The 14145-nt window shown below is 40.2% G+C and overlaps 1 protein-coding gene across 1 annotated transcript; it reads right to left on the bottom strand.

Annotated features, from left to right (window-relative positions):
* Positions 1–371: 371 nt before the first annotated feature.
* SLC22A23 (solute carrier family 22 member 23) lies at positions 372–13565 on the bottom strand. The gene is made up of 8 exons (XM_073550118.1): positions 13512–13565; positions 13003–13202; positions 12412–12539; positions 11989–12091; positions 10777–11009; positions 8932–8964; positions 8677–8800; positions 372–3327 (listed from the first exon to the last, which is right to left on the bottom strand). The coding sequence occupies exons 1-8, from the start codon at positions 13563–13565 to the stop codon at positions 2970–2972; spliced, it is 1233 nt and encodes a 410-aa protein (XP_073406219.1). The 3' UTR covers positions 372–2969.
* Positions 13566–14145: the final 580 nt, after the last annotated feature.

Here is a 14145-nt window from a genome sequence, read left to right as displayed (position 1 = left end):
AAAATCTATATAATTTACCCTGAATTGCTGCGGAGGATGGGGGAACAGAAAATCATTGAAAGCGCGGCTGAGTAGGAGGTACGATATCTAGTCCAAAAGAGAGGTCCTCACCAGACTCTCTCCGCCCAACTAGGTCTCTTGTTGTGCGACTTTAGAAGCAGTATTTTTGTTTCATTGCAAGCCCATTAAGGAAATGTGAAGATATTTTAATACATTTTTTATAGTGGAAGTTATGTTTTTAAGGAGTTCTGTCTTTGAGGTTGATTTGTGTGCATAGCCTAAGAGGTAGAAGTCAATCAATATGAGAATACACACTTTATGCATCTGGTTAGCATTAAGCACCATTCATAATTCACAAACAAGCAGTTGAGTTGTTTTTAGGTTTTTATTTCTGTACACATACAGTACAAATAGTTTTTGCGCAGATACAACCAGGTGACATGCACACATTTAGTTTTTAAGACATGTTTCAGTACTAAATTTTGAAAGCTTGTGCTATGGATGTGTACCACCAAACTACTCCTGAAGATCAAACCGAACAGGTATGTACTAAAACATGTATGTATTAAAAGTAAACCAAGACCAAAAACATCGTAGTCCTTGTCTCCTTGTACAGAAAACATAAAAAAAGACAAGTTTCACAAATGCCTGTGGCAGGAGAAATGCTGATCGTGTAGAAACAAATTTGATGTAACTTTACCCAAAATAATTTTACGGCTAATTTCTATTTCATAGGTCATCAGGAACGCATGATCCATCAAAAGCAGTTTGCCTAATTTCAAACATAATTAATCAGTCAGCCATAGCTTCGTTTTGGAAGGATCTTTCAATTCTACACATTTTCTCATAGATCACCTCATCATTATTAGTATTAATGGCCAGTTGTAACATGTGTTAAAATGAGACAAATAAAACCTTCGCTTGGTATGAGTGACCTGTATAACCTATTGCTTTCACTCCTAAAATAATGGCGATGACACCAGGATTAGCAGTAGTGGTTTGACAAGTCTACAGTAATGTCACCAATTCATGGATGATTGCTTTAAGATACTGTACAAAGAAGACACTAAAAGTTATTACTTTTATAAAGGAACAGAAATGTGAAGGATCGGTGTTAAACACCTGGATTAAAATAGGCTAAATTTCCTCCAAAACACTCACGTTACACTTCAGAACACGTTACTTTTTTATTATTTTTTTTTTTTTTTAAGGTGCATCATATCCCCGTCTGGTTTAGAGGGGATGCAGTGCGCTTTAAGTCATCCCGACAGTAAAGTGATCAACACTCAGTTTAATGGCACTTCTTCCAATTAGTAACCCGTGATTTTGGCTCCACAACATTTAGCAACATTTATTAAAATACTAACATTGATTTTGCATCTGTACAAACCCCATCTTCCCTCCCTCCAGATCACAAAACTAGATCGGCCATAATTTATTTTTTTCTTTCTTCCTTATGATGCATCTAAAAAAAAACCCCAACAGCTACAGCATAGTTCACATTATGATTAACAGTATTCAACTAGAAAGCACTAATGTAACAGTTACAATGAATACACCTTTGTCGGCAGGTCCTTTGACGAGAGACCCTTGTGAAGGCCAATCCCTAAGCAAGGTGTTAGAAGAGCTAACATTTCCAGGCCTGGATCATCCATTACTAGAACTTACAAGATTGAATTAGGGCTGATTTGATCTTGACCTGTGTATAAAAGCTCTGCACCGAGCTAGAGATGAGCTATACCCTGCCTGTGTATTGTCCTGTATGTGCCCAGCCACAGAGTTGTCATGATTACTACACATTCACACCCATCCTAGATTAAAGAAATTCCTTTCTGAATGGTTTTAGAAAGTCCTACTAGTCAAGGAGGCGTCTCAAGTTGGCCTTTGAGTAAAAGCAACTGATCAGAAAAGAATCAGGGGCCCTTTATCCTAGATGTAGACCCTAACCAACCATCATAAATTAGGGCTTCTTGTTTTGAACCAATGTAAGGTGTCACTTGCTTCTAGTGTAAGGTCTAATGTTTTCTACAATGGTATTGCGAGGAATTAGCAATCTCCTACTGACCAACACACGTGGTCTTGACCTGTCTTCAAAATTGCTATACATCAAAAAGGCATTAACTCTCTCGATGGGGCAATAACTCTTCCCTTAGTAGCCAACGTTCTGTTCATACAGGAGGGGAGAGTATTCGGCAGAATTTGGCACATATTGACTTCACATATTTAAAAGCCTTTTCCCAAATGTCTTCAATGTAAGACGTAAAACCTGAGGGGTAACCATAAGGTACGCTCAGTAGTAGCTGCAAATTATAATGAATGGCAGCTAACCGGTCTTTCAAGGTAGTGGTATTTCTCAGTTTCCCAACTTTTCTGTATTGCTCAAGTATTCTAGCAAGAAAAAAAAATAATATAGAAACATCGAACGCGGAGTCCATTAGCTCAGTCTTCCCTTTCATGTTCACTTAGGCATATGTGGAGAAGTGTCCTACTGATGAGCAGGAGCCTCCCACTACTGTTGTGTTGCCAGGTTCCTCCGTTGCACCATCTCGGTTTCTCACCCAGGAACCAAAGTTTTGGTACTTGGGCAGATGTAAATGTAAAGCAAGGCTACGGAATAGAGAATTACTATGTCAAATAAATAGTAATCAGTCCTTCCACTTTTTTTGTCTGTGAATGTAGGTAGGTCTTCCTACGAATGACCAACTGGAAATGAAGTAACAGATGTCGGAGGAAACCAATTTTAGGATCAAATCACTGCTCAAGAGCAAAGCATTTCTTGATATCTTGGAGTGCTAGAGGCTGCATTTCCTTTTGGTGTTTTCCCATATGGTTGAAGGGGCCTAAGGAGACTTAGCAGCTGTGTGGGAGGATGCCCCAATACCAGAAAGTCCTAAGGTTGGTCTGTACGACCTGTGCAAAGGGGAAAAAATAATAAATACATGAGATGTTTCTCCGTGGCAGTTTTCCGGCTATGTTGATTTGATACCATTGACCGTGGTGTTTTCAGATACACCATCCCCCATGGCTACAGAATCATGGAGACCAGAGTAATCCTTGAGTTCAGAGTTTGTTAACAAGAGTGGTTGCTCTCCTTTCTTGTGAGGTAGGAGAGGCTGGCGGGTATAATGCTCTCCGTGAGGGATGTTTTCCGGGAGGCTTTGGTTCTTACTTTCAGGCAGTAGAAGAATGCAAATTATGCAAATCAAAGTACAGCAGGCAAAGATGACATGGTGGAGGAAGTACCCCTTCTGATTGTGAAGCTCCATGATGGGGGCTGTTAGCATCCCAAAGCCGGCACTAGCCAAGACCAAACCCAGGCCTCCACCCCTAAAAAAAACATCAAAATATAATAATTAGCTACCAATGTATAATAATCCATATGGGAAGAACGAAACACAGTAAATCAAGTCATAGGTGGCATCCATTATCTTGTCAATCATTACATTTACATATATATATCCAGTGTGCATTGTAGCATGTGCGTCCATCGCCATAGAATCCCAGAAAAGATCACATCCTTTCACAATAAAAACCCAATGGATCCTATTATAAAAGTCAGTGGGGTCAGGCTCTGGTTTTAGCAATTCTGCAATGGATCTTCTAGTGTGTCATCACTACAAGAACCAGCCAAATAATCATACAAATACAGGGTTAAGTCAGAAATGAGTTGTTTTTTTGTTGTTTCCTTGTGGCCACTAGAGGGCAGGCAATGATAGAGAAACAACTTAGTGGCTTCATAATTATAGAAGGATAGGGAAAATGAAGGGAGGTCAGCTCACCAGTCTCGGTTGCGATCCATAATCCTCCTGCGCACGGAGTCACCTTGATCAGGGGTGTTGACTGAAGCAAAATAAAGGATGGAATCTCCAGCGCTGGACTTCAGTTAAAAATACATCATTTATTGTAAATTCTTAAAATCGAACAGAAAAAGTGTGGATAAGGACATACAGGCAGATGGGGTCTCTGGTGGTCTCCAACCTCTGCCAATTTCTCTGAAAAAGACCCTATCCCCGAAATTATAGTTCTAAAGGGGGGGGGGAACAAATCCTTGTGGATTTTAGGAAACGCATGATAAATGGGAATCACAGGGTTCTTGATATTAACATAATCATAAATTTTCTGTGTTATGGCCCCTGTGACTAAACCATCGTTTAATAATTTTGACAAATCACACTGAAATTTAGACGTGGGATCTACCTATTCCAAGATTTCTAGTGATCCCACGTCTAAATTTCAGTGTGATTTGTCAAAATTATTAAACGATGGTTTAGTCACAGGGGCCATAACACAGAAAATTTATGATTATGTTAATATCAAGAACCCTGTGATTCCCATTTATCATGCGTTTCCTAAAATCCACAAGGATTTGTTCCCCCCCCCCTTTAGAACTATAATTTCGGGGATAGGGTCTTTTTCAGAGAAATTGGCAGAGGTTGGAGACCACCAGAGACCCCATCTGCCTGTATGTCCTTATCCACACTTTTTCTGTTCGATTTTAAGAATTTACAATAAATGATGTATTTTTAACTGAAGTCCAGCGCTGGAGATTCCATCCTTTATTTTGCTTTAGTGGCTTCATAAGCGCCAGTTGAAATGAATCTAGCCGCGGGTCCTGCACTTGTACTGGTGAGAAGCGAGCTTAATACTGACTTTGTTCGACAAACCTGCAGCGTGGTCCTTACTAAAGGAAAAACTATGTGTTGCCAACCTAAAGTGCCCTCTAAAGTAAGAAGCTTAGGCTCCATTCACACATTGCATTTTTTCATATTTTTTCTAGTATGGGCATTTGAAGCCGTTTCAACGAGTGGTCCAAGCAGGCAGGAAGATCATGCTTTTCTACAGGTTTTGTGTGAAAGGATGGGGTATGCTGTAATTTATTTCTATAATATTTTTCCACATTATTTCTATAAAGAGGGGTTAGTAAAAAATAATAATAATACAAGATTTCCTTATTCTTAAGTGCTGCAGTTAATTAACTTCAGGGACTAAGATGTCCCCGCGGTGGGAATATTTACCAGACAAGAGGACTCATTGAGGGAGTATCAGAACCAGACAGGATCGTATAGTGATGCAACAATGGGCAGAATATGGGAAATGTATCATTAACCAGTTATTACATCGGCCACAATCCATATGTACAAAAAGTGTCAGAAAATTCGAGCCCGAGAGCGCAGGGTTATAGCAGCTAAGTGCGAGGAAAGCGTCAGCATTAGTACATACACGGGTTCATTCACTTATTGGTAGATGGCTTCTATTAGAGCGGAATGCTCATTAATGCTGAGCCAATGTGCCCAACAGAGAATACATTTATCCACTTTGGCTCGGCAACCGGTGGAAGTGACAATGTCATCCGGCCCGCCAGCTACAGATGCACCACATCCTGGGTATACAACATTTTCTGGTTTGTCGAGTTGCACATAGCGCTCAGATAAACGGGCTTTATGTATCTGTATGAGGAAATAAAATGGCTTTTCCGGATAGCAGAGCAAGGTGCCATCTGATCACGTCCCAGCATAGGCATTGTGCCACTGACGTTAGGAGAGTTCTAAAATGACTGGTAATGAGCCAATCAAATTAGTATTCAGCGCCATGAGCTCAATGCAAAGGCACTGTCCCATTTCAGGAAATCTTAAATCACCGGGCACAGTCTGGTATAAAAAAACAAAAAAAACCCACCCCACAACAGATCACCCCACTCAAAAACTGCTAAGCTCACCGATAGGCGGCCATGCTATTGGCAAGCGAGTCCATACCAGACACTGGGAGCAGTGGTGGACACTCCGTGCTGGACCCGAGGAAGGTGAGGATAACTTGGGTCTGTTTGTTTTAATACCAAACTGCACCCAGGTACAAATATGTACTAAAAGGGGACGTTCCCTTTTAGCGGAAGTCAACCAATCAGCAGGTTTTTGGAGTGTGGCAGGAAACGCACACATACCGTGAGACCATACAGACTTCATACAGGACCCCAGCACTGCACAACCATTATTCCTAAGTGTCAGATCCGAATAATGAGGACCTATCCTAAAGACAGGTCAATGATAGGGCAGCCATGGTAAATTACAGGAGGAGAAAACATTAAAAAAGTAAAAACAAATACAATTTCCCCTTACAAAATATCTTAACATGAAAAAATAAAACCATTCAAATTCAATACAGATAAATGTCAGCCGTTCAAGTGCCCTACACTGTGACACAGTAGACAAAGCTCCATCTCTAATTGGGAACCGGTTAAACTGAGTGACCAGCGGAAACCCGTGCAAGATTTGGCACCATCTAAACTAGTAGAGCTTGGGCCAAATCAAGCACACGATGGCAGTCCTATAATGTAGTAATGGAGACCACAGTTCCACCAACTAGAACTCTTATGGATATATTTAAAAGGACAAGTCTCAGTATAGAATAATATTCAAGAGAATTGATGAAAAGATTTTTTTTAGGAGAATGCAGGAAAAAAAAATTATATCTGGGAATTTGTAGTTCTGTTTTTTCTTATAAAATAGTTTGTGATCTACCGTACCCTAAAATCTAACCACCAAATCCTCTGTTAGAAGCCTCTCACCCAGCCAAACAAGTTTTCCTGTTTTGCACTGATGAGGAGCAAACACACTAGAACACGTGTCTGCAAATGGAGTTTCTAGTTTGCCTTCTTATCCTAAGTAATGTCGGAACGCCCTTTAAGAGGGGGCGACATTGAGTTTTAGGATTCAAATATGTGGCACTGGAGTTCCTCTCCCTCTCTGAAGAGCCTATTTGTATTACGGTTAGGCCATTGCACGTACAACCTCACTCTCCATGCCTCTTGTGCTATCTCCAATGGATAGACTACAGCTAGATCACTCAAATAATTGGTTGTGACTAATGGGATCTGTTATGTGCAGGAATTCAAGTTCTTGGTAGCATGTCCTACAGCATGCCAAGCAACAACTGCTTCTCTTGCCTTGCTTTCCAAGAGCACCTACAGCATTCAGTGCTAACTGGAAGAGCAGTAAGCAGAAGCCTAGTACACAAGGCTTTCTTCAATGATTTCCCTTGTTCTGCAGTGAATCTGTAGGCTGCATTCTCCGCATTCAGTCATCTCCTATGCTACAGCCCAGTAATACAGATCTGTCTCCGCAGCTCAGCTCATGATGATCTGGTGAGTTTAGTGGAACTGGAATAGCAGAGTAAGCAGTCATCAGTCCTACCCCCGGGTGTCGGCGGCGTCCTTTCCAATAAACCCGTACTAGGGTGCACAGAAGAGCACAACCTTTCACACAGTTTTGCAATGTGACTTACATTAACCCTACTTCTCTATGACTGCAGAAAGACAGATCTGAGTGACGGACACAGCAGTTCCATCTCAAGAGTAAAATCAGGTCAATGAACTCCGGTGAGAGCAGACAGACAATGCCATAGTAGAGATGGCGGTCTATACCAGTAAGCTTTAACGTAATGTAAGCATATGTTCACACAGTGTGGATTGTAAGCCAAAACCCTTATCAAGAAAAGCTTCAAATATGCTGGATTTTAATGGAAAACAAGCCTTATTGCACATGGTGCCGTTTTTTTGTTCCCCAGCAGATTTTTTTTCTTTTAACATGGGGAAAAAAGCGCCATACGTCAAATCTTGAAGAATTTGTGTCAGAAAAAAACACTCCACATTTTGGCCCCAGAATGTTAAGGGGTAAGTTTGCGCTGTCTTTCAGGTGGGTTCCACCTGAAATCCCAGGAAAAAAAAAAATGCTAAAAAGAATTAACACATGCACTGCTATGTCACAACGGCTTATGGTGCTTATGTTAAGTCTTTTTCTGCTTATTTTACCCACGTCAGACTTTGAAAGCCATCAAGTGGCTAACGGTGACTAGTCCTTTCATCAGGGGTCTTCCATTTGGAAGCTGCTGAACTATTTTATGTATACAGTTGAAAAAAAAAAGCTGGTGGAAAAGTGCCCAAAGAGACGCCAAAGACCACGCTTCTGGAAAAATGCTGCCAGTGGTTTACTGAAGTGACAAAAACTCAACATGTATGTGCACATGGGATGACTGGGACACCGGTACAGCTGCCAAGTTTTCTCAGACAAAGCCACTTCAGGAAAACGCTGGCAGCTCTGCCATCCTCTCTCACTATATAGTGTTAAGCATGCAGAGTCGGCAAGTTTCAGAACAGGTCACATGTTTTACCATTTCGGAGTTTCCAGAACGTGCACAGCAATGTTGCTTTAACATTGCTGTGCACTTTGTTCACTTTATGGGGCGCTTCTCAGCAAAATCCACCTGAAAAAGACAACATGAGCATATAAAATTTAGGGAGTTTAGCACTGTGGATTTTGGAGGAGATTCTGCACCAAAATTCACGTTAAAAAAAAAAAAAACTGCTTCAAATATCCTTTGAATAAGCCGATCATTGATTTTAATAGTAAACACATTGCAGTATTTCCCACATATGCTAGAAAAAAAATTTCTGGGGAAAAAAAAATAACAGTAATTTTGACCAGGGGTCCCCAAACTTTTACATGGTACTGTATGTAAAACGCTGTGGAATATGATAGTGCTATATAAGCAACGCATAATAATAATAATCGGTCTGGCATCAAAGATAAGAGAATTCAGTGACGTCAGTAACCGGATGCCCAGAAATGACTAATAGAATCAGCAGTGACACGATCGCAGCATAGGTAGAAGTAATGTATGTACCTGATCACAGTGGGGGTGATTTCAGCACAGAAAAACACACTTAAGCTGCCAACTGCATGAGAGGAGAACATCCCGATAATGGAGAAGATGACGGAGAATTTATTCTTCACTGTTTCACTCATACCTAAAAAATATATCAAACACAACCTCATAATTAACATATTCAAGGCAATTTAAAGACAACTATTACAAATCTTGCCAATATGTCTTAAACATAACAAACTATAAAATAAAGACTTGGGAATGAGATCTTACCCATGTCAGGCCGCTGCGCGTATTTTCCAATCACTATTCCCAAACAGCAGAGGAGGAAAAAGGAAATCGAGAAGAAAATTACCGTTATCTCAATTCTCAGTTACATTGCACAATACAAAACAGAATGAACATAATGCAGAAATGTCCATCAGCCAGGGGCTTGCGTACTTTGCTTTGTAATTCGTGGTGTAAATTATAATAAATCTGTTGCGTGCATTTGGTCATGCCTCTTTGAGCTTTGCCCACTTTTTCAAAAAGCCGTCAGCTGGCCGGGACCAGTGTAAAAACCCTAAAAACAGTAACAAAGTTTGCACAACTTTTTGTTGGTTAAAATTTAATGGCTGGATCCGGGTATTTTCAAAGTCCCAGTGCTACACTCATGCTGCAGAGGCAACGTTACCTCTGCTAGCAGCATCAGAAACTGCACGGTTCAGACCATCCTTCCAACCTTGCTGTTCTGAACTGTAAGGCTAAGTGCACACATAGCAGAAATTTTCTGCTGAAAAACAGGACTCCCTTCCCAGAAACCGCGCGTTTTTACAGCGATTTTTGCGCTTTTTTTTGCGTTTTTTTCCGCGCGATTTCTAGACACATGGAAAAAGCCAGAAACGCGGAAAAAAAACGAGCATGCTGCGTTTTTTACCGCGATACGGGGTTTTTTTTTTCGCAGTAGAAAACGCATCAATGTGCACAAAAAGTGCAAAATGCATAGAAATGAATGGGAAGCTTCTTTTTCACGTTTTTCCCGCGGATTTTTGGCAAATCCACGGGGGGGGGAAATTGCAAAAAAACCCCGCTGTGTGTGAACACAGCCTCAGTCTTCAGAAGACACACTTTTAAAAGCACATACTCGTATGTATTGTTTCGGAATGCACTTTAAAAAGTAGACTTCTGAAAAATGGCCTAGTACAGAAGGTACTGCAGCACATAATACAATGGTGATTAGAGGCTCCATGCGCATGTGTTCTATTCAATTCCACACATATCCACTATAGTCTATTAGCAAGTTTATATATCTCTCCGCAATTAAAAGCTGACATGTAATTTTTTATCCAGATCTGCAGTTAAAAATTGCTCATTCAGGTATGGAAAAGGAGCAAGAGAAATATGAAAACCTTTATTTTTTTTTTATTTGTGCATATGGGAAAAATGAATGCCACACTGATAGTAAAAACGGACACATGGACCATAAAAGAACTGATGAAAATCGAACAAATACTGATCAAGATTAATATTAAACATTTTCTTAAAATCTAAAGAAACAAAAACCAGCTGACATGTGAATGAGGCATAGAAATTCTTGAATACTCCCATTTCACGGCTAAGCAGCACTGACTACTACACATTAATGATAAATCTAGAATATGTTGTGGTGTTGCTTCAATCAGACAATTTCAAGAAATGGGGCAAACGGCTCCTGGCCCACGAGCTGATGTATCAGTCAGAAATAAAGTGGTGGCCGTGTACGTGAATGGCTTTCTTCATTAATCTGAAGAAACCCCTTGAAGGTTTCTTTTGTGTAGGGTGCATTTGCACAGAGGTACAATGATTCTTATCATAGACAAAAACGTTACTATTAGCTGTTAGGCCCAATGTAAATTCTTTAGACTTGGACACCTATCATATCTGTCAATGCCACCTGTGCAATAAGACTTAAGTTCCACCATTCACATCAGATGGCTGTTGGCCGAATTACGGTTTGGCCGGTAATGATATTGACCATCTATCCCATATAATGAGCGCTCGCTCAGCGAGTGATCCTGTGTTCTCCAAGAGAAAGCCAAAACCAGTCACGTCTAGTACACTAATGCAGCAGATGATATGGTCACATAAATAACTACTTACAATTCAGAAGACCAAGCTGAAGAAGTGATGCCAAAGCTGTTAGTATCATGAACAGTAGCAACCCTCCCCTTCTTCCCAAAAATCCAACAACAGGACACATTGCCAGACAAGATGCCAATGTAATTCCTGCCATGGCAAAGTAGTTGGCATAGAAGTTGTGCATCATGTTCATATTGACTTCAGGGTCCATCAGACTTTTAGCAAAACAGTGGTGTATCCCATATCCAGTCAACCTGGAAATGATTACACAAGGATACAATTAAAAAGTTATGTTTGCCTCTTAGAAAAGTCAACACATTACCAAGATATTATATACCATCATATTATCGCCATTCTCTTTTTATGTGGTACATCAATGACAAGAACAATAAAAGGCCCTCAAGGAAAACAGCTAACTGGCCAACTAGGATTGCACCACGCGCTCCACAGCACCTTTCTTCTAAAAGAAGTCAGAGATGGTCAGGGAGGCCTACTTGGCTCAGAAGAGTGCAATGTTTTATTTTTGTGCTACTTACCTGTGATATGTAGAATACTAGAGTTTCCCAATATTTAAAAGGGACTGTCAGCAGGTTTTTGCTTTGCAATCTGAGGATACCATGAGACGTGAGTTTAAAACACAGAATTCAGCGATGTGTCACTTAAACTGTGTGTGGTTTGCTTACAGTGAAGGTTTTATCACAAGGACATCATCATTGCTGTGACAAACTGTCCGCTTGCCTCCTGGTCTGACTCCGACCCCCCGTGATAAGCAGCTCACTGTCAATAGACTATGTGTCACAAATGCTGCAGGCAGTAATCCAAGTGATACATTGTTGGATTAAGGGTCTCTTTTCCTACATTACATGGCTCTCACATGAGGAAGCAAAAATCTGCTTGCAGATTCCCTTTAACCAAGACATAAATATCTACTTGAGTGTAACTAGTTGGGAGTCGCAGGATCCCCTCCTGCACTCATTAGTAGAGGTGAGAGAATATGTTTGGAAAACGATTGCCGAATCCGAATTTGCCATATTCGTACCGAATTTATGTTTGACGATCGTTTCTGAATATATTCACTCATCTCTGCTCTTCATCACAGATTGTACAGCTCTTCGGTTCTTTGGTGTATATACACAAACGGTCATCCGTCACAAAACATGCGACATATAGGAGGATGCCGCATCCACAAACATCGGGGCATCGTGATCATGATATACATATAGGTCGACTTACGAATTAACACAAAGGACGAGTATATTCTTCCATAGGTTCCTGGTTCCCACGACTTTCACAATACAAACTTTCTTAGGTCTTCTTGCGAGCTCCCTTTCCAATTCTGTAAAGTATGGTGGATATAAATTAATCTAATATTCATATATCCTTCCTAATATCCAGTACCTGGCTCTATACTGGAAATCCTTACGGCAAATAGTTCCACAATCATCTGCCCATGCTGGAAGCACTTTGTTCTTGTTCATTGCCACTTAGGGAGAACAGGAGGTACAAGTGCTTGGAGAATGCGGTCACCCTTTTAGAACTAGGCAGAGGGTCACTTACAATAAAATAAACTGCCTGATCAACTCTTTATAGAAAATTATTTAGAGAAAACAAATATCAGTAGCAGGCTGCGTCACATTGGAGGCGCACAATCCGTACCTGGCATTACTCCTTTGGTGTCACTTTCGGTGTTCACTCTGTTCTTGTGAATAGTTTGAAGAATTTGCTTCTTGGAAGCATCAAACTGCATTGTGGCCATTAACCACCTCAAAGATTCGGGAAAGATGCTGTAGGCAAATAACAACCATAGACGGCACATTTTATACGCTTGTATGTACAGAAAAACAAAGCTGACCAGAACTACAAAAAGTTGCACATGCTCGCTATGGTCGTACATTTTTTAGACCTGGAGTTGTTTTGGGATATTTAGCAATTGTGGGCGAAATAAGACTTGGTAAGGGGATGCAAAGAGGCTCCAGTGTTACAGGGAATAACCCAATACTTATAAAGTCCTTATTTGTAATCCCTTTTCATTTTTTGATTGTAAATTATGAAAAAAAAAAAAAAAAAAAAGAAAGAAAGAAAGGAAAAAAATGAAATTAAAAAAAAAGAAAAAAAGAACAGAATAGAAAAAAAAGAAAGGAAAAAAGAAAAAGAAAAAAAAAGGAAAGAAAAGCAGTGACATGTGAAAGAACCTTAAAGTTTGCATATCTCCCATGCCCAACTCATATAAAGGATGTGCATACTTACTACCAGTAGGAAAGCATCAGAATAAAAGGGCAGATTATGACAGCCTGGAGGATCTGCCAGTCTCTACAGAGAGCTGCCAACCCTGGCAGAAGAAATTGTCCTGCCATTCCAATGAAACTGGCCACCATTGTAATCATGAATCTGTGGCCCGGAGGGCAAAGTTCTATCCCTGCAAGAGAAAACGGGGCTATCAGCTTTTTCTTTACGGAGAAGTACCATTTGTGTATACAAATATGACCAGATTAATATGATTACTACTCATAGAAAATATGGCTAATACAGTAGTCACTTTTTTCTCCATCCATTATTGTTTCCAACAGAACAAGCCTTGTATTACAAGAGCTACCTGAAGACAGAAAACGTTATCTAATCTTGTTTTAATTGCATTAAAATGTTAATTTTAATGCAATTAGAAACTAATAGACAATAGTAATGTAAAAAAACCAATTCAAGGGTTATTACCATCTTCTACAGGGTACGTCATAAATATATGATAGATGGGCATCTACCTTATGACGATGCACGATTTGTGCAATGCTGTCAAAGTACAGTTGGCCGCACATTCTCGTTCTCTTATTATTAAGTGTGATTGGCCATTTTGGAATTCCCATAGAAATAAGTGAATGAGCCTCTTCACCTCTCCTATGGTATGGGTAGTATGGCAATACCATATATGTGTAATTATATGGCGTTACACCTTTTTACATATCTATGCTTGAGAGACAATGTAGATATAGACCAGTCACCAAATTGATCACACTGGCTCGTTTACATTGATACATCTGGTGCATCTTCACACTGTCTCTTCTACCAATGGGCTTTGTTCCCAAAATTTGTAGGAATAGTTTTGAAGCATTTTTGGTGCACATCACTTTTCACACCCCATTGTCAATCAAGGCATAAATATGGTACAAGTCGTAAAAGACTTTTTTGGCACAAACTGAGCCAAAATTCTATCGCCTTTAGCTTAGTCAGTCTGCCCTTTCTATGTAGATGTACAATTGTCAGTGATGGCAGTCATGCGCAAAACAGTTCTCAAAATTGGCTGATTTCTTGTGTACTAATACGTCCAACATTCGGCACCCCCACGATCATCATATGTAATAAGTGTATGGTGCAGAACACCACCGCTCTGCCACACCG

This window comes from Dendrobates tinctorius, unplaced genomic scaffold, assembly GCF_039654945.1.
Source record: "Dendrobates tinctorius isolate UK_male_01 unplaced genomic scaffold, ASM3965494v1 ptg000163l, whole genome shotgun sequence".
NCBI classification, from domain to species: Eukaryota; Metazoa; Chordata; class Amphibia; order Anura; family Dendrobatidae; genus Dendrobates; species Dendrobates tinctorius.
This window is presented reverse-complemented; position numbering and strand designations above follow the sequence as displayed.